This window comes from Mastigoproctus giganteus, chromosome 13 (assembly GCF_048544385.1).
Source record: "Mastigoproctus giganteus isolate SK-2022 chromosome 13, ASM4854438v1, whole genome shotgun sequence".
Lineage (NCBI taxonomy): Eukaryota > Metazoa > Arthropoda > Arachnida > Uropygi > Thelyphonidae > Mastigoproctus > Mastigoproctus giganteus.
In genome coordinates, this window is record NC_143587.1 from 9431437 (window position 1) to 9451603 (window position 20167).

General features: G+C 38.9%; 1 protein-coding gene across 3 annotated transcripts in view; it reads left to right on the forward strand.

Annotated features, from left to right (window-relative positions):
* trio (trio Rho guanine nucleotide exchange factor) overlaps positions 1 to 20167 on the forward strand; it is a 996553-nt gene that overhangs the window by 636077 nt on the left and 340309 nt on the right. For all 3 annotated transcript variants that reach the window (XM_090387950.1, XM_090387951.1, XM_090387952.1), the window contains one exon: positions 5476 to 5553. In XM_090387950.1, the coding sequence (XP_090244076.1) occupies positions 5476 to 5553 (78 nt within the window). The remainder of the gene's footprint in view (positions 1 to 5475; positions 5554 to 20167) is intronic.

The following is a 20167-nucleotide window of genomic DNA, read 5'->3' on the forward strand; positions in this document are numbered from 1 at the left end:
CTGCCATCAAGGAAACTTTTTTTTCTCTGCGGATTTTATTTCCAGAAACACAATGAAAACAATAAGGCCCGGGGAGGAATACTTTTCTTCAGTTTAGAAATATAGATTTATTGTCAAAGAAAACAATGTATAGGACAGCAACTCTTGATTCTTTGTGGCTGTCCTGGAGTTTTTCATTACCAATAAATCAGAAATCTAGAAATATGATCCAATGCACCACCTTCCCCAGTCAATAATTAAGCCAAATAAGCCAATAATTAAGCCAATAAGCCAATAAAGGCCTCCATAGCCGAGTGGTCAGGAGTCGGGGTGCAGTATCACGTGCTCTTTGAGTAGCTTGGTTCACCCCTTGCTGCTAAATATGGTCGCTCTGCCAACTCACACTGGATCAGCGTGGCAGATTATGGTCCATTTCTCTTAACATGAATTGCTGAGGAGGCTTCCATCCTGTAGTAGATTCGTAATGGCTGCAGTTTTACTGGTTTTGTTTTTTTTTAACCTGTAGAGCAAAAAATATTTTTCGCTCTACAGTTTTGCCATACTACTGGCGTATGTATTAATTTGATTTCTATTTTTATATTAATTATCGATTATGTACTGGGCATCATGTGGAGGATGTGCATTTTGCTGCCTCTAATGATAACTTTATATTTATTTATATTTTTTTTTCATTTCATGCTAACTTTTAAAGCCATTATTCAAATATAAATCATGTGGTAGTAGTGGGTTTGACATGCTAAAGCTGCGCCTATACCGCTATCTATATTTTATTTCTTTTTTCTGTCTGTATAAGCTGGTTAAGCTTACATTATGTCTGTGGTGTGGCTCTGCTCTGGAGTGCTGGTCTGTTCTATAGTTTATTTCTTGCTGCATAAGGACCACCACTATGCAAATCCTCTGCATTTGTGTATCGATCGGGGGATGAAGGGGAGGCTCGGTCCTTCAATCGGTTTGCCTTTGCAACGATTTATCTAGTGATTGAAATGCAGCGATTCCATAACCATTATTTGCCTCGTGGTCCTCTGTCGATATGGGGCATAATAGTCAGTCTATTATTTTGTTACTTTGTTTTATTTTAGTAGTTCATTTTAGTCCTGTTTGGTGATATTTCACGTCTCTCGGAACTGGTGGGGGGGTGCCGCTAAATTATTACATAATTGGCTTTCTATTTTAAATTTAAAATAGATTTATTATTAATTGGGTTTAATTGAACTTCTAAATTATTTGGAGATTTTCGGCTGGATTCAGTCTTGTTACCTTTACTTTTCCCTTCCCTGTTGATTTAATTTTTGTGTTAATTTTTTGCTCTACAGTTTTGCCGTGCTACTGGCAGATGTATTAATTTTATTTTTATATTAATTAATTTTATATTAATTTATATTAATAATAACTTGGTCCTTCAGGCTGTCACAGACATTCTCTCAGCTATGCCAGACAAGCTGTACTTGCTACCTGGGAGTCTAAAAGGCTGATGGAACTGATATTCGGGCGACACTCAAGTCAAGTGGACCCAATTTCGGCAAAGTCCGGATGCCAAATCCTCTGCTCACACCTTCACGATGGTGGGACTGTTAGTAATCCTGGGTATAACCTCTGTGCACAAGTATATGGTTGGTGACCACCCAGGTGTGAACGAACGTAAGCAGGGGTCAAGGTGTGGCGCCCACACCATATGGAGGAATGCCGCCCCTCTGTGTTACCAGGCAGTACTAGGTGGTAGATGACTCTCATCAACCGGTGCAATACCACCACTTTCCTTATTGGAGGCTTGAAGTGGTGGAACCCATGTTTAGTCTCTAGAGCTAAGTTCCGGTCAACCTTCCCTATCTCTTCCATCATGCAGTATGATTGATGACTTTTGAGGATTATGATGAACATCGTGGCGAGACCCAATATTCCTTACATTTCGAGGGTACAGCTCTAAAACGGTGTTCACAGGCCAGCCGCTAGTTAGTACACCGGACCGAATCTATTGGTAACTCTCTAGGAGGCTTCCGGATCAGCTAGTGTATAATCTTGCTACCTCTACTCTGCCAGATAGTGACTGGAGAGAGTCCGATTAGTGTGTATGCGGGGAGCCTTGTTGAGGCCACATCATGTCAAGGATCTGGGTATATTCTTACCATATGTACGCCATATCCAAAAATTTCATTACTTCATACAGCATGTCCCACCCACTTTTTTTCTTACTATTGAATACACCATGAATTGTCAAACTAATAGAGCAAGCTTATCTGCGAAAAGATCTAAACCTCCCATGCACTTCCTAATTCATTTCACAAATATACGTGGTCTCAATTCTAATCTTAACGATGTCCATTTCCACTTGAAGTCTGCCAAACCCCATGTACTTTTTTTGACAGAATCTCAGTTATCGGTTGATTCAACTACTGCTCATCTCAGATGCCCAAATTATTTCCCATATGATTCATTTCACCTCAAAGGTGATACTTCTACATAGGTCCATTCTGATATTCCCTGTCAGAGACTTGGCAATTTGGAATCTCCTCTCTTTGATCTTCTCTGGTTAAAATCTCTCTACCTCATTGTGTCAGATTCATCTGTTGTCTCTACCTTTCTCCCAATTCCACTAATCACTTGGAGCTCTTTGACTTCCTCTCTTTGCAACTTGACTTTCTCCAGTCCAACTTCTTGCACAGATTGTTCATTTACCTACAAGAATACCGGACAATCCTAAACAACCCTTCTAAGTACACGGTCGAAGTGAGAGGTCCTTTAGGCACTTCAAATCACAACTTGGTGATTGTCTCTTCTCCGATGGAACATTTATCTCATGGCTATTCCCAACCTCGTGTTGTTTGGCATTAGAAGAATGCAAAATGGGATGACCTGCAAGACTTGTTTTCATCTTTTCCCTGGTTGGATTTCTGTTTCAAAACTTCTGATGTCAACGTTTGCTCTGATCGTGTTGTGAAATTATTCTTGCAGGAATGGAATCCTTTATCCCACACTCCACTTTAAAATCTCGTCCTTTATCTAAACCTTGGTTTTCCAATAAATGTGCTAAGGCTGTTCAAGAGATGAATGTTGCATATCTTAATTGGCTTGTTTCTAATTCTCCAGTTTCATTTTCTGCGTACACCAAACCTCTCAACAATTGTAAAGCAGTTATCAATCAGTCCAAACTAGAGTTTGAACGGGCTAAGAGTAGAAAACTTGCTGCTTGCCCTAATGGTAGCTGAGCATTCTGGTCTCTTGCCAATGCTATTGGCCGCAACTTTTGCCCATCTCTGCTCCGACCTCTGTCCAAACCAGATGGTTCTGTTGTCACTTCAGCCAAGGATAAAGCTGACATGCTAGCATCCCATTTTTCTTCCAACTCATGTATTAATGATCTTGGTAAAACACCTCCCACTATTCCCAACACGCTCCATTCAATGCCTCCTGTGGTCTTCCGACAAAAGGATGTAAAAAAGGATTATGAAGAATCTTGATGCTAAGAAAGCTCCAGGACCCGAGGTATTTCTACACTTGTTCTCAAAACCTGTGCTCCTGAACTTAGTCCTATCCTTTGCCGCCTTTTTTTCACTTTCTTATTCCAAAGGTGTTTTTACTTCTGCTTGGAAATTTGCTCATATCCAGCCAGTTCCTAAAAAAGGGTGACAAATCCCTCCCATCCAATTATCGTCCCATTGCAATTACTTCTACTCTTTCTAAAGTAATGGAGAAATCAATTAACCACCAACTCTTAAACTACCTAGAAACCTTCCGTCTGATCAACGATAGCCAGTATGGATTCTGTCAGTGTCGATCCACTGGTGATATTCTGGCTTATGTTACCCATTTATGGACAAATTCAATGGAAAGGTTCGGGGAAACACAAGTAGTTGCTCTTGACATCTCAATGGCTTTCGATCCTGTTTGGCATAAAGGTCTTCTAAACAAGCTTCCATCTTATGGTTTGCCAACTGTTTTTAGTAATTGGTTCTCCAGTTTTCTCTCTGATCGCTCACTGAGGGTGATGGTAGATGGCTCTCTGTCTTCTAACTTCTCCACTATTGCCGGTGTCCCCCAAGGTTCAGTTCTTTCCCCCACTCTTTTCCTCTTGCATATTAATGACCTTCTTCCATCGACTGGAAATCCTATCCATATTTTTGCTGATGATAGCACATTGCATTCCGCTTTCCATTTTGAGAAACCTTGTCCTGCTCAATCAACATCAATTTCTCGAAAATCTTCTACCAATTCCTTAAATGCCAATCTTCATGTAATTCTCCAGTGGGGGAAAGACAACTTAGTTGATTTCAATCCTTCTAAAACTCAGTCTTGTCTTATATCTCGCAAAATGGATTCTTCTGCTCCTATGCTTATCTTTGGTGACACTCCGATTTCTAGGCAAAACGATATATCTCTTTCAGGGATTACCCCGACTTCTAATCTCTCTTGGCACAAGCACATTACAAATATTGCTTCCTCTGCATCTAAAAAACTTGGTTTTCTCTTTCGCTCTCTGCGTTACATTTCTTCCAAACAGCTGCTCACTCTGTATAAATTGCAAATCCGCCCTGCCATGGAATATTGTTCCCACATCTGGGGTGGTGCCCCCAAAACCTCTCTCAGGCTTCTTGATTCCATTCAGAAGAGGGCAGTTAGGTTAATTAATGATTCATCTCTAACAGATTCTCTCCACTCGCTGTCTCATAGACATACTGTTTCTGCTGCATGCCTCTTCTATAGATACTTCCATGGGCACTGTTCTTCTGAATTGGCTTCTATAATTCCCACTCTCTCTTTCAAAACAGTCCGAACACGTGCCACCACCACCAGCCAACATCCATTTACTGTGCAACTTCAAACTCACAGAACCAACTTTTCATCTTCCTCGTTTATTCTTTCAACTGCCATTTTCTGGAACAACCTTCCTTCATACGTATTTCCTGAAAATTACAGTCTACAGAAGTTCAAGTCCAATGTCAACAAATATCTTCTTTCGTCTTCTCAACCTCCAACCCAAGCATGGTACTAAGTACTATAGGTTCTGGCGCCTCCGTAGCCAGGTGGAAAGGAGCAGCAGTGCGTAACACACGCTTCTTGATTAGACCGGGGTTCGAGCCCGTCACCACCAAATACGGAGCATGCAGAAAGGTCAGGGAATGACCACCGCACCGGAGCAATATGGCCTTAGTTGCTAATGCTCCTAAAAAACCAAATAACAACAACAACAATAACAACTATAGGTTCTAATACCTCTCGTGTTTGGGGTTTACATAAAAAAAAAAAAAAAAAAAAAAAAAATTATTGATTATGTACTGGGCATCATGTGGAGGATGTGCATTTTGCTGCCTCTAATGATAGCTTTGTATTTATTTATTTTTTATTTCATTTCATTTGATATATATATATATATATATAGATATAAATAAATCAGTATGGTGTATTAGCAAAAAGAAAAAGTTTTAAAAATCGTTTTGTGAATTTTGAATAAGAAAACCTTCCCATTTATGTGTTTTTCAGGATGGCCTTGATGTAATGTTAAATGTACCCAAGAAAGCCAATGATGCAATGCACCTTAGTATGTTGGAGGGATGTGATGTAAGTAGATTTCAGAACTTATTGAAAATATTAAATAAAAACCACTAAATGAAACCTTGAATGACTTTCTTGATATGAACTTTAATCAACTGTTATGTTTTTAAATTTATTTTCTCCCATTGATAATATAAGTGCATGCTGTTGTCACTAAACAAATTTCCAAGTAGATTACTGTTATACATTTTTTATCTAAATATGCTGACTATCCAATCACAGTTTTCTGGACTGACACATTGCATTTATTGCTGAGACTATCTAATCGATGCAATGCAATTTAAAGTGTTACTCTGCTTCTTTCAAAGACAATTATAAAATAATACTGTTTAATTAATATGTTTAAGTTGAAGTATTTCTTTTATACACCACTTGGTTGCTCACTAAGTCTCAACATGTTATTTACCAGTTAGTATAAGATTGATAACAGGACCACAAGTCATCTCATGAGAAACCAGTAAATCTCAAAAAAACAGATGTCATCATGACAGTACCTTGAATTATAAATAAATAGTAGATTCACGTCTCATTCTCCCAAATATTATTCTTCAAAGTAGTACATTCACTCTATTGTTCTCCCAATTCCACAAATCACTCAGAAATTTTTGACTTCCTTTCTTTGAAAGTAAACTTTATCTAATCTAGCTTTCCTAACAGTGAAGTAATTTTCCTTGTCACATCTTTTGATTAAGAATGTACATCACCTCTAACCAGTGGTAACATTGTTTCTCCTTTTCATATTTCTTTTTCTTTTCTTCTTCTTTTTTTTTTATGTATACCTCAAACAAAAAAGTTATTACAACCTGTAGTAGTACTTAGTACTGTGTGTGTGGGTTGAAAATTAAGATGAAAGAAGATACCTTTTGACATTAGGTCTGAATTTCTGTAGATTGTAATTTTCAGGGAATACTTGTGAATGGAAGTTGTTCCAGAAAACGGAAGTTGAAGAAATAAATGAGGAAGAAGAAAACTGGTTCTGTGAGTTTGAAATTAAACTTTAAAAGAATGCCGACTGATTGCAGCATATATTCGGACTGGTTTTGGAAGAGAAAGAGAGAGAATGGAATTAATGAAGCCAATTCAGAAGAACAGTGCACATGGTAGAATCTATATAGAAAAGGCATCAGCAGAAACAGAATGTTTGTGAAACTTGGCCAGACTGTAAGAAATTGGTCATTAAGTAACCTAACTGCCCTCTTTTGAATGGAGTGCAGAAGTCTGAGAGAGGTTATGGGGATATTGCTCCAGATGTGGGAACAGTATTACAAGGTAGGATGGATTTGAGATTTGTACAGAGTGGGTATTATTTAAAGCAAAAGTAATGCCAAGAGCAAAAGAGAAAACAGTTTTTAAATGCAGAGGAAGCAGTATCTGTGATGTGCTTATGCTGAGAGAGAGAGAGAGAGAGAGAGAGAGAGAGAGAGAGAGAGAGAGAGAGAGATTAGAAGTTCGGGTAATCCCTAATAGAAATATATGATATTGTCTAGAAATCTGAGTGTTGTTGAAGATAAGCATAGGAACAGAAGAATCCTTTTTGCAATATATAAGACGAGTGAGTTTTAGAAGGATTAAAATCAATTGACATATCTTTGCCCCCACTAGAGAATTACGTGAAGATCAGCATTTAATCTGGTCCTTGAGGATGACACAGACATTCTCTCAGATATGCCAGACAAGCTGTACTTGCTACCTGGGAGTCTAAAACGCTGATGGAACTGATATTCGGGCGAAACTCAAGTCAAGTAGACCCAATTTCGGCGAAGTCCGGACGGTCTGTGACAGCCAAATCTTCTGCTTGCACCTTCACGATGGTGGGACTGTTAGTAATCCTGGGTATAACCTCCATGCACAAGTACATGGTGGGGGACCACCCAGGTGTGAACCAACGTAAAAGCAGGGGTCGAGGTGTGGCGCCCACACCACACGGAGGAACGCCGCCCCTCTATGTTACCAGGCAGTACTAGGTGGTAGATGACTCTCATCAACCGGTGAAATACCACCACTTTGCTTATTGGAGGCTCGAAGTGGTGGAACCCATGTTTAGTCTCTAGAGCTAAGTTCCAGTCAACTGTTCCCTATCTCTTCCATCATGCAGTATGATTGATGACTTTTGAGGTTATGATGAACATCGTGGCGAGATCCAATATTCCTTACATTTCGAGGGTACAGCTCTAAAACGGTGTTCGCAGGCCGGCCGCTAGTTAGTACACCGGACCGAACCTATTGGTAACTCTCTAGGAGGCTTCCGGATCAGCTAGTGTATAATCTTGCTACCTCTACTCTGCCAGATAGTGACTGGAGGGAGTCCGAGTAGTGTGTATGCGGGAAGCATTGTCAAGGCCACATTATGTCAAGGATCTGGGTATATTCTTACCATGTGTATGACATATCCAAAAATTTCATTACTTCATACAGCATGTCCCACCCACTTTTTCTTACTGTTGAATACACCATGAATTGTCAAACTAATAGAGCAAGCTTATCTGCGAAAAGATCTAAACCTCCCAAGCACTTCCTAATTCATTTCACAAATATACGTGGTCTCAATTCTAATCTCAACAATGTCCATTTCCACTTGCAGCCTGCCAAACCCCATGTACTTTTTCTGACAGAATCTCAGTTATCGGTTGATTCAACTGCTGCTCATCTCAGATGCCCTAATTATTCGCTGTATGATTCCTTTCGCCTCAAAGATGGTACTTGTGCATATGTCCGTTCTGATATTCCCTGTCAGAGACTTGGCAATTTGGAATCTCCTCTCTTTGATCTTCTCTGGCTTAAAATCTCTCTACCTCATTGTGTCAAATTCATCTGTTGTCTCTACCATTCTCCCAACTCCACTAATCACTTGGAGCTCTTTGACTTTCTCCAGTCCAACTTTCCTAACAGTGAGGTAATTTTCCTTGGTGATTTTAATGTTCACAACTCCAGCTGGCTTCCGTTTTCTAGTCACACCGACCCAGCAGGTCGAGATGCTGAGGCTTTTGCAATTACTAATGACCTAGCACAGATTGTTCAATTACCTACAAGAATACCGGACAACCCTAATCATACAGCCAATACGCTTGATCTTTTTCCTCACAAACAACCCTTCTAAGTACACGGTTGAAGTGAGAGGTCCTCTAGGCACTTCAGATCACAACTTGGTGATTGTCTCGTCTCCAATGGAACCTTTATCTCATGGCTATTCCCAACCTCGTGTTGTTTGGCATTACAAGAATGCAAAATGGGATGAGCTGCGAGACTTCTTTTCTTCTTTTCCTTGGTCGGATTACTGTTTCAAAACTTCTGATGTCAACGTTTGCTCGGATCGTGTCAGTGAAATTATTCTTGCAGGAATGGAATCCTTTATTCCACATTCCACTTTAAAATCTCGTCCTTTATCTAAACCTTGGTTTTCCAATAAATGTGCTAAGGCTGTCCAAGAGAAGAATTTTGCATATCCTAATTGGCTTGTTCTAATTCTTCAGTTTCATTTTCTTCCTACACCAAAGCTCATAGCAATTGTAAAGCAGTTATTAATCAGTCCAAACTAGAGTTTGAACAGGCTAAGAGAACAGGCTAAACTTGCTTCCTGCCCTAATGTGGTAGCCGAGCGTTCTGGTCTCTTGCCAAAACTATTGGCCGCAACTTTTGCCCATCTCTGCTCCCACCTCTGTCCAAACCAGATGGTTCTGTTGTCATTTCAGCCAAGGATAAAGCTGACCTGCTAGCATCTCATTTTTCTTCCAACTCATGTATTAATGATCTTGGTAAAACACCTCCCACCATTCCCAACACGCTCCATTCAAAGCCTGTGGTCTTCCGTCAAAAGGATATCAGAAGGATTTTGATGAATCTTCATGCTAAGAAAGCTCCAGGTCCTGATGGTATTTCTCCACTTGTTCTCAAAACCTGTGCTCCTGAACTTACTCCTATTCTTTGCCACCGTTTTTCACTTTCTTATTCCAAAGGTGGAAATTTGCTCATATCCAGCCAGTTCCTAAAAAGGGTGACAAATCCCTCCCATCCAATTATCGTCCCATTGCAATTACTTCTACTCTTTCTAAAGTAATGGAGAAATCAATTAACCGCCAACTCTTAAACTATCTAGAAACCTTCTGTCTGATTAACGATCGCCAGTGTGGATTCCGTCAGTGTCGATCCACTGGTGATATTCTGGCTTATGTTACCCATTTATGGACTAATTCAATGCAAAGGTTCGGTGAAACACAAGTAGTTGCTCTTGACATCTCAAAGGCTTTTGATCGTGTTTGGCAAAAAATGTCTTCTAAACAAGCTTCCATCTTTTGCCAACTGTTTTTAGTAATTGGTTATCCAGTTTTCTCTCTGATCGCTCACTGAGGGCGATGGTAGATGGCTCTCTGTCTTCTAACTTCTCCACTAATGCCGGTTTCCCCCAAGGTTCAGTTCTTTCCCCCACTCTTTTCCTCGTGTATATTAATGACCTTCTTCCATTGACTGGAAATCCTATCCATAGTTTTGCCGATGATAGCACATTGCATTCAACTTTCCATTTTGAGAAACCTTTTCCTGCTCAATCATCTGAAACTTCTCGAAAATCTGCTACTAATTCCTTAAATGCCAATCTTCAGGTAATTCTCCAGTGGGGCAAAGACAACTTAGTTGATTTCAACCCTTCTAAAACTCAGTCTTCTCTTATACCTTGCAAAAAGGATTCTTCTGCTCCTATGCTTATGTCTAGTGACACTCCGATTTCTAGGCAAAATGATATATCTCTTTTGGGGATTACCCTGACTTCTAATCTCTCTTGGCACAAGCACATCACAAATATTGCTTCCTCTGCATCTAAAAAATTTGGTTTTCTCTTTCGCTCTCTGCGTTACATTTCTTCCAAACAGCTGCTCACTCTGTATAAATCGCAAATCCGCCCTGCCATGGAATATTATACCCACATCTGGGGTGGTGTCCCCAAAACTTCTCTCAGGCTTCTTTATTCCATTCAGAAGAGGGCAGTTAGGTTAATTAATGATTCATCTCTAACAGAATCTCTCCACTCGCTTTCTCATAGACGCACTGTTTCTGCTGCATGCCTCTTCTACAGATACTTCCATGGGCACTGTTCTTCCGAATTTGCTTCTGTAATTCCCGCTCTCTCTTTCAAAACAGTCCGAACATGTGCCGCCACCAGCCAACATTCATTTATTGTCCAACTTCAAACCCACAGAACCAACTTTTCATCTTCCTCATTTATTCATTCAACTGCCGTTTTCTGGAATAGTCTTCCTTCATACGTATTTCCTGAAAATTACAATCTACAGAAGTTCAAGTCCAATGTCAACAAATATCTTCTTTCGTCCTCTCTACCTCCAACCCAAGCACGGTACTAAGTACTATAGGTTCTAATACCTCTCGTGTTTGGGGTTCACAAACTGGAAAGTGGAATGCAGTATGCTGTCATCATCAGCGAAAATGTGGTTAGGATTTCTAGTCAAATGGAAGAAGGTAATGGAATATACAAGAGAAAAAAAAGAGTGTGAAAAAAGATCTTAACCCTGGGAAACACCAGCATTATTGAAGAAGTTAGAAGACAGAGAGGTCTACCATCACTCATAATGAGTGGTCAGGGAGAAAACTGGATAACCAATTAGAAAAAGCAATTAGCAAACTATATGATTGAATCCTATATAGAAGACCTTTATGCCAAACATGACCAAACATGATTTATGCCAAACATATCAAGAGCAACTGCTTGAGTTTCACCAAACTTTTCCATTGAATTTGTCCATAGATGGCTAATATAAGCCATATATCACCAGTGGATCAACTAATGGAATCCATAACAGTGATCATTAATCAGATGGAAGGTTTCTAGTTAGTTTAGGATTTGGCAATTAATAGATTTCTCCATCACTTTAGGAACAGTGGAAGTAAGTGCAATGGGATGATAGTTGGATGGGAAAGATTTATCACCCTTTTTAGGAACTGCCTGGATATGAGAAAATTTATAAGTAGAATCAAAAACACCAATGGATAAGAGTGTTTGGCTGTGATTAGGATTGTTTAGTATTCTGGTAGGCAAATCAACAATCTGTGTGTAGTTATTAGTAAAAGGTGAAACAGAAGTAAACTCAGGAGCATAGGATTTGAGAACAAGCGGATAAATATCATCAGTTCCTGTTGCTTCCTTGGCATCAAGACATTCAAAATGTTCTGACATCCTTTTGATGAAAGATCACAGGAGGCAATAAATGGGAATGGTAGTAAGTTATTTATAAAAATCATCAATACACTTGTGTGTATTGTAGAAGAGTAGGATGTTAGCAGGTCAACTTTAGCTGAGGTGGCAAGTGAACCATCGGGTTTTAACAGAAGTGGAAGTAAAGATGGGCAAAAGTTGTAGCCAATAGCTTTGACAAGGGACCAGCATGCTCAACTAAGAATAGAAAACTTGCTTTTGTCAAAATGGACAAGAAGCGAATTTTCTACTCTTAGCCTGTTGAAAGTCAGTGTACTTTGGACTGATTAATAAGTGTTTTTCAATTGATGTGTGCTTTAGTGTAGGCAGAAAATGAACCAGGATATTTGAATGCAAGCCATTTGCAATATTCAACGTCCATATCTTTAATCGCCTTGGCACATTTATTGGGAAACCAAGGTTTGGATAAAGGATGCGATTTTAAGGTGGGGTATGGAATAAAGAATTTAATCTCCGAAAGAATAATTTCACTGACATGATTTGAGCAAACATTGATATCACAAGATTTAAAATAGTAATCCATCCAAGGAAAGGAAAGGAAAAATAGAAATCTTGCAGATCATCCCAATTTGCATTCTTTTAATGTCAAACAACAACAGGTTGAAAATGGCCACAAAAGAAAGGCTCCATTGGAGAAGAGACCATCACCAAGTTGTGACCTGAAGTGCCTAGACTACCACTCATCAACAAGATCAATGTTCACAAATCTTTACTAATAATAAAGTTCTCAATTCAGATAACATGCCATTTTGAGAACAGTCCATTCTTTTTTTAATTTCATGTATGAAGTCTTCAAGTATTGTACGAGAAAATATTCATCACTTCTTTGCAGTATGGAAAAATTTTTTGAATTCCACCTCGTGGCACTGAAGTAATTGTGATGTAATTAAAGATGGATATCTCCTCTAGTAAAACCTGTGACTGCTTTTCAAGGGATTCTTTCTCTCTGCTAATTCTCTAACAGGGCACTTACAGTATCACATCCTGTTAGAGAATTTGGGAATACCCCTTGATCTGTTCACCATCGTAACTTCTCAGTATGTGAGACAAGTGGTCAGATAAGTTTTATGAGTACCACTAAGTTGTAGAATGGCAATTCCTTTAGCTCTCTTAAGTCATGCAATTAGTGCTGCTCTCTTAGTTAGCAACACTAATTTCCAGAAGTGCGAACAATGTGTACCCTTAAATCTCTCTCCTAATCCATTTGTTATATGAAAATTTTCTTCACTCAATGGAAACTGCTATATTTTAAATGTAATTACCAAGGGGAATTCAAAAAAAATTTGCTAAATAGAAAAATTAGCTATTTTTAATTAGCTATTGTTAGTATAAAGTTTTATATAACAAATATCTTAACAATAGACAGCGAAAAATGCAAATTTAGTTAAATAACTATAAGCTTATTTGAATATTAGGTAAACATGTGAAAAGATTACTGAATATTACAAATTTCAAAATGTATTGCATCCAAATGTCACAGGTCACTGTTAATAAAGGTGCCCATATGCCGAACCATTGCATACCGTCCAAAAAAAAATAAGCACTGACTGTACATAACACTGTGGTATATTCGTATAATTGTAAATAGTGAAAACCTAGCAGTACAATAAATAAGAAAAATTATTTTTTCTTTTGGGTAGAGATAAAGTAAAAATGTGATGTTAAATGTAAAGCATATTTTATTAATGGTGGGGCCCCTGTGGAAAGTGCCTCATTTGTGCACCCCTATTGCCGGCCCTGACTTTCAGAATTTTCAGAATAAAACACCTTCTGTTACTGTCTTCATGCCACTTGACATTATTTCCAGATGTGTTACTGACAAGTACTTTCCATACATTTGAAGCAGAAAACATTTTTTACACCAGTTTTTTCTGTTTCCAGTGTGGCTTCTGATAGATGAATTTCCTTGATTTTGTGTTAGTAGATGCAATACACATTGAAGAAAGTACGATCTTTTTGTTTTTTAAAAACAATTCATTGCAATTCTTTCTGTTATGTTTCTTATACCAAGAAACATAAGCTTTTTTTCCCCTGTATCACGCTTGTGAGTGACGAAGTCTTCTGTGTCAGTCACTGCTGTGTGTAACTTAATTCGCTTTAGCCTGCAGCAGAGCACACAAGCAGGAAATTCAAACAAATTCAGTGATCGACGTCAATGCCTGATTGTTTCTCTTGGAAATAATTAGAAAATGCATAGTTGAATGTACATTTTTGCTGGTTGTGCATTAATTAATTGATTTTCTGAATTTTAAAGTTGGGACATCAAAGAAAACATTTCTGTTTATGTATATTGAGAGTTTCACTTTTGTCAATAGGATAGAAATAATTAGTTAATTTCACTATGGTAATTTTTGCCCCAATGGACTAACAATGCTTGAAAATGGGACGGGACTAAAGCAGAATGTTTGTTTGAAATAATATTCTTGTGAAATTGCTAATAGAGATAATCCCCCCCCAGGCTTCTGCATAGGGAAGAGGGTAGGGGAAAAGAAGCACAAAGAGTGCCGAAATAAGTGCACCCTGGCTAGATTTTTCTGTATCACCGTATACAAACTTATTGCCCAAATGCCGCTGGCCATTGTCGGTTTAACAACCGACAATGGTCTGTTTAACAACAGGCTCACAGTATTCTTGAAATTTTAACAACCGGCTCGCACGAGCTGGCTCCAGCAAACACCACTGGGGTAGAGAGATTTTAAGCCAGAGAAGATCGAAAAGAGGAGATTCCAAATTACTAAGTCTCTGACAAGGAATAATGGCACATGAAGTGAAAAATATGCACAAGTACCACCTTTGAAGTGAAAGTAATTGAAAGTGTTTAGGACAACTAACATGATTAGTGGTTGAATCAACTGATAATTGGGATTCTGTCAGAAAAAGTATGTGGGGCTTGGCAGATGAAGTGGAAATGGACATCATCAAGATTGTTACTGAGACCATGCATATTTGTGAAATGAACTAGGAAGCATTTGGGAGATTTTGATCTTTTTACAGATAAGTTTGTTCTATTAGTTTGACTAATTGTGATGTATTTAGTAGTAAGAAAAGATGTATGAAGTTCTTGTATATGGTGTTCACATGGTAAAAATGTACCCAACTCCTTGATATGACATGGGCCTTGACAATGCTCCCCGCATACACACTACTTGGACATCCGCCACTCACTATCTGGCAGAGTAGAGGCAGCAAGATTATACACTAGCTGAACCAGACACCTCCTAAAGAGTTAACAATTACATTAGAATTAGTAGAGGTATACAATGCAAGAAAGCAAGGCGCATCCGTAGCCAGGTGGGAAGGAGCAGCAGTGCATAGCACACGCTTCTTGATTAGACGGGGGTTCGAACCCGTCACCACCAAATACAGAGGATGCGGAAAGGTCAGGGAATGACCATCGTATATCCCGGAGTAATATGGCTTTAGTTGCTAATGCTCCTAAAATCCAAATAACAAACAAGCAAGAAAGCAAGCTTATGCAGCATCAGCCAAAAAAAAACACTCCTGTTTCACCCCTCCATTCATTCCAAATACCTGTCCAGCTCAGCCTTAAATTTATTTAAGTTATCATCTTCCACAACAAAAGATGGAAGTCTGTTCCACCAATCAACTACTCGCTGGCTAAAGGCAAACTTTCACACATCTATCCTACAACTGTCTTTCCTCAATTTCAATCTCAATTTCTCAGAATAATCACCTGAGAGGTGATTATTCTGAGCAAGAGGAAGAATCCCATCAGCATTGAGCATGCTCAAACCATTCAAGTCTTTATAAACCTCAATCAGATCACCTCGCAGGTGCCTAGTCTCCAGACACTGTAATTTGCAAAATTTAAGCCTTTTTTCGTAAGAGCAACCCTTTGTTCCATTTACTAATCTTGTTGCCCTTCTCTGTACTCATTCCAACAGCTCTACATCCTTCTTAAAATGAGGCCTACAGACCTGTATACAGTACTCAAGGTGTGGTCTGACCATTGCCGTATACAAGGGAATAATCACCTCCTTATCCCTCCTAGAAACATTTCTGTATATCATTGACAAGACACCATGAGCTACTCTTGCAGACTGTCTGCACTGCTCAGAAAACTTCATATCTGCCTGCATAATTACCCCCAAGTCCTTTTCATTCTCTGCCACTGTTAGTGTAGTACCAGAGAGTTGGTATGTTATTCTGGGGTTACTGCTTCCCATATGTTGTACTTTACATTTGTCAAGTTAAACTTCATTTGCCACCTCTCAGCCCATCTGCTCAACTTTTCTAGATCCTGTTGCAGGAGCATACTGTCATTAGTGTCCTTAACAACCCAGCCAACCTTCATATCATCTGCAAACTTGGATATTAAGCCTGATATACCATCATCAATATAATTTATAAATACAAAAAACAACAATGGACCCAACACTGAACCCTGAGGGACTCCACTAATAACATTAGTTCACGAAGAGCAGTGGCCATTGATTACCACTCTCTGTCTTCTCCCATTCAACCATCCCTTTATCCATAACAGCAATTTGCCTCCAATGCAACATTATCAAAAGCCTTTCTAAAATCCAAATATATGATATCAAAGTTATTCCCTGCATCCAGTTCCTTTGTGACCACATCATAGTATCGAATCAAATTAGTCAGACATGACTTCCCCTTAACAAAACCATGCTGTGTCCGAGCTATAACTGAAGTCTTGTCTAGATGATCCTGCAGTGCTTCTTTAGCATTAGTAGAGGCATTTGATGCAAGAAAGCAAGCTTATGCAGCATCAGCCAAAAAATAAATAAATAAATAAATAAAATAAATAAATAAAAAATAACCACTTCCACTTCACTCCTCTGTTTGTTCGAAATACCTATCCAGCTGAGCCTTAAACTTATTTAGGCTATCAACTTCCATGACAAGGGATGGAAGTCTATTCCACCAACCAACCTCCCGCTGGCTAAAGGCAAATTTCCTCACGTCTATCCTACATCTGTGCCTTTAACCAGTGCCTCCATTAATTTCCTGGAACAGAAGTTAAACTAACAGTTCTATAATTACTTGTGTCACCCTTTGATCCTCCTTTTGAATTGGGGTCACATTTGCACATCTCCAGTCCATGCGTACCTCCTCTGAATCCAAAGAAGCTCTCATAATTAGGGCTAAGAGTTTGCTTACTTTCTGTGCTGCCTTCTTTAATATAACTGGATAGATCCCATCAACCTTTGTGCTTTTTTTTTTTTTTTTATGTTTATCTTCAACAATTTCTCCTCCACTTTCCTCTCAGTTATTATAAAATCAACTAGTTCACTGCCAGAGTTTAACTCACTTCTGGCATTCCCCTCCCTGAATAACTTCTCATGTGTGAATGTAGATGCAAAATACTCATTTAGTTTGTTAGCCACCTGAGCAGGATCATCAACAGTTGAACCATTAATATCCGGTGGACCAATCTGATTCATCCCTTTCCTTCTAGAGTTTATTATATAGGTAAAGAACTCTTTGCTGTTTTTCTTTGCATCCTTTGCCAGAGATTTCTCATCATCTGCCTTTGCCTGCCTAATCTTCTTTGTGACTTGGTTACAGATCAACTTGTATCTATCATAGGCTTCCATGTTGCCTATTAATTTATATGTATCCCATGCATTTTTCTTCTCTGCCACATGTCTCATTAGTTCATCTGACATCCATTTAGGTCTAAACTTTGAACAATATTTCTTAGTTGGTATGTAAAGCCTAGTAACTTGCAAGATAAGTTCTTTGAATACCTCCTGTTTTGAATTTGCTGTTGGTAACATCATCAGTTCGTCCCACCATATAGAATTTAAATACTGTCTCAGACCACCGTAGTTGCTTTACAAAAGCAAAAACCCTTCCCTTTACCCCTGATGGTAGTTACCTCTTTGAGTAAATTCCACTTCAGCACACTGTGATCACTGACACCTAGTGGTTCATTTATCTGCAGATTCTTAATGCATCAAGAATCACTACTGATAATCAGATCAAGAGTATTACTCCCTCTAGTTGTCTCCCAAACATGTTCATGTAGAAAACAATCATCCAATAAATCCACAAAAGCCTTGCTAGTGTGTGAGTGACTAACCCATAAATTCCAGTCAATATCCAGGAAATTAAAATTCCCCATTATTAAGACACTCTGATTTATTGGCTCACTCTATTTCCCTGTACATTTTTTTATTATACTCATCAGAGTCATTAGGCCTATAACACACACATACTCCCAATTTTGATTTCCCAGTGCTTATGTCACACCAAACTGACTTGACACTGCACTGTCCAGTGATGTTGACTGGCTGCACCTCCTTGGATTTTGTGTGTTTCTTAACTAATAGCATAACCCCTCCTCCCTTCCCACCTTCTTGTACACATTGTACTCCCCAAATTCTAGTTCTGCATTCCTTATATCTGTGTGACACCATGTCTCTGATATCCCAACAATATCTGCCTTTGATGTTTTGACCAACACCTCAAATTCATCAAATTTATTTACCAAACTCCTAGCATTGGTGTAAGCGCAAGTATACATCCACCTGTTCCTATTCTTAACTAACACAACCCATGTGTTTACTTGTACCGCAATGACTCCGAGCAGTCTCTGAAATAGCCTGCATCTTGTTTTCCAGGCTGCTGCTCATTCCAATAGAAGCAGTGCAAGAATCACTTTCACCTCTGCCAGCAGTTTTCCGACCCACCTAACACTGCCTCGATAGCATCAGCAAATATTCTTGCACCCTTTCTATTTAAGTGTATCACATCACTGTAGAAGCAGTCTCTCCTGTTAACAAGCACAGACCAGGTTGAAAAAAATTCTACCCCTTGAGCCTTGCACAATCTCTACAGGACTGAATTGATCGACAAGGCTCTCATCATATACTCCCTCCTATCTATTTGAAAGTGTCTAATTTTAGACACTTTCAAATTCAACCCTAATTCACGGCTTTTTTTCAACAGTGACCTGTACTTGTTAAGTAATTCTGCCGGTCTCCTACTCTTAATATCATTAGTGCCAATGTGTACAACAATATTACCTTTTGTGCCCTTAAAAGATGATATAATGTCATCAACCTTTGCCCCTGGCAGACATACCCTGGTCCTGTTCCACCTATCATATAGGCTCAGTCCCCCGGACTGTTTAGCAGCCAGCCTTCGAACACTGTTTTAGAGCTGTGTGCTCATAATGTAAGGAAGGCTGGATCTAGCCACGGTGCTTGTCCAATACCTTAAAAGACATCAATCAATCTGTATGATGGAAAAAATGTAGATTGCTGGAGCTTTGCTGTGGAGAGTTAACATGGGGTTTGCCACTTCAAGCCTCCAATCAGCAAGTGATGGTATTGCACCTTTTAATCAGAGTCATCTACCACCTAGTATTGCCATAATACAGATCGGTGGCATTCCTCTGGTGTTGTGGACATTACACCTTGAACCCTGCTTATGTGAAATGGGATGAGATGTGTGATTTCTGTTCCTCCTTAAATCTTCCCGGGCACCCTGAAAAATGTGGTTGAGGTCATTGTGTATAGTGTGCGTGTGCCTGAAGGGGATTGATCCCCTCCCAAAACCCCACCATTTGGTAGGACTTGGGGGGGGGACATCTATAAGCAAGGTACTGGCTGCTTTATTGGATAACCTTCAATTTTACGTTAGCAAGACTCATACTATCAGCCTACATTCATAAGCATAATCCCTCACTGTTTATTCTGTTATAATGGGCCATTTGTATTTCTTTGTAATTGGTGTATTTGGTTCTTGCATGTTAAACTGGTTCCGGTAACCATTCTTTAAACTTTGTTATTGGTTAGTTCTAGTCACCCACTTTCTTTATTCTGTTTATGAATTTCTAGGCTTTTTTTAATGGACATATATAATTTACTGCAATATAATATTCCCACACCTTAATTTTTAATTAAGGTAAATCGATGATCAATGATTGGCCAGTTTAATACAGTTGAGAAGAAAATTGCAAAAACAGACAATATGGACATTCTTTTAATGGAATTTAATGATAAAATAAACAGTTGCTTAGAACTATGAGGGCTGTTAAAGACAGAATGACCATAATTTTTTTTTTTTTTTTTTTTTACAACATACTGTTATTAATCATTCATATTTTGATGGTCATTTTCAAATTAGTTCCTATTTGATGAAATGCACTTACTTTAATGTTCGCATTAGAATTAGCATTAGTAGAGGCATATGATGCAAGAAAGCCAACTTATATAGCATCAGCCAAAAAAAAAAAAAAACCTTCCCATTTCACCCATCCATTAACTCCAAATGCTTGTCTAGTTCTGCCATGAAGTTATTTAAGTTTTCGACCTCCACTACTATGGAAGTTTGTTCGAACTGTCAACCACCTGCTGGCGAAAAGGAAAATTTACGCACATCTATTCTACAATTGTCTTTCCTCAA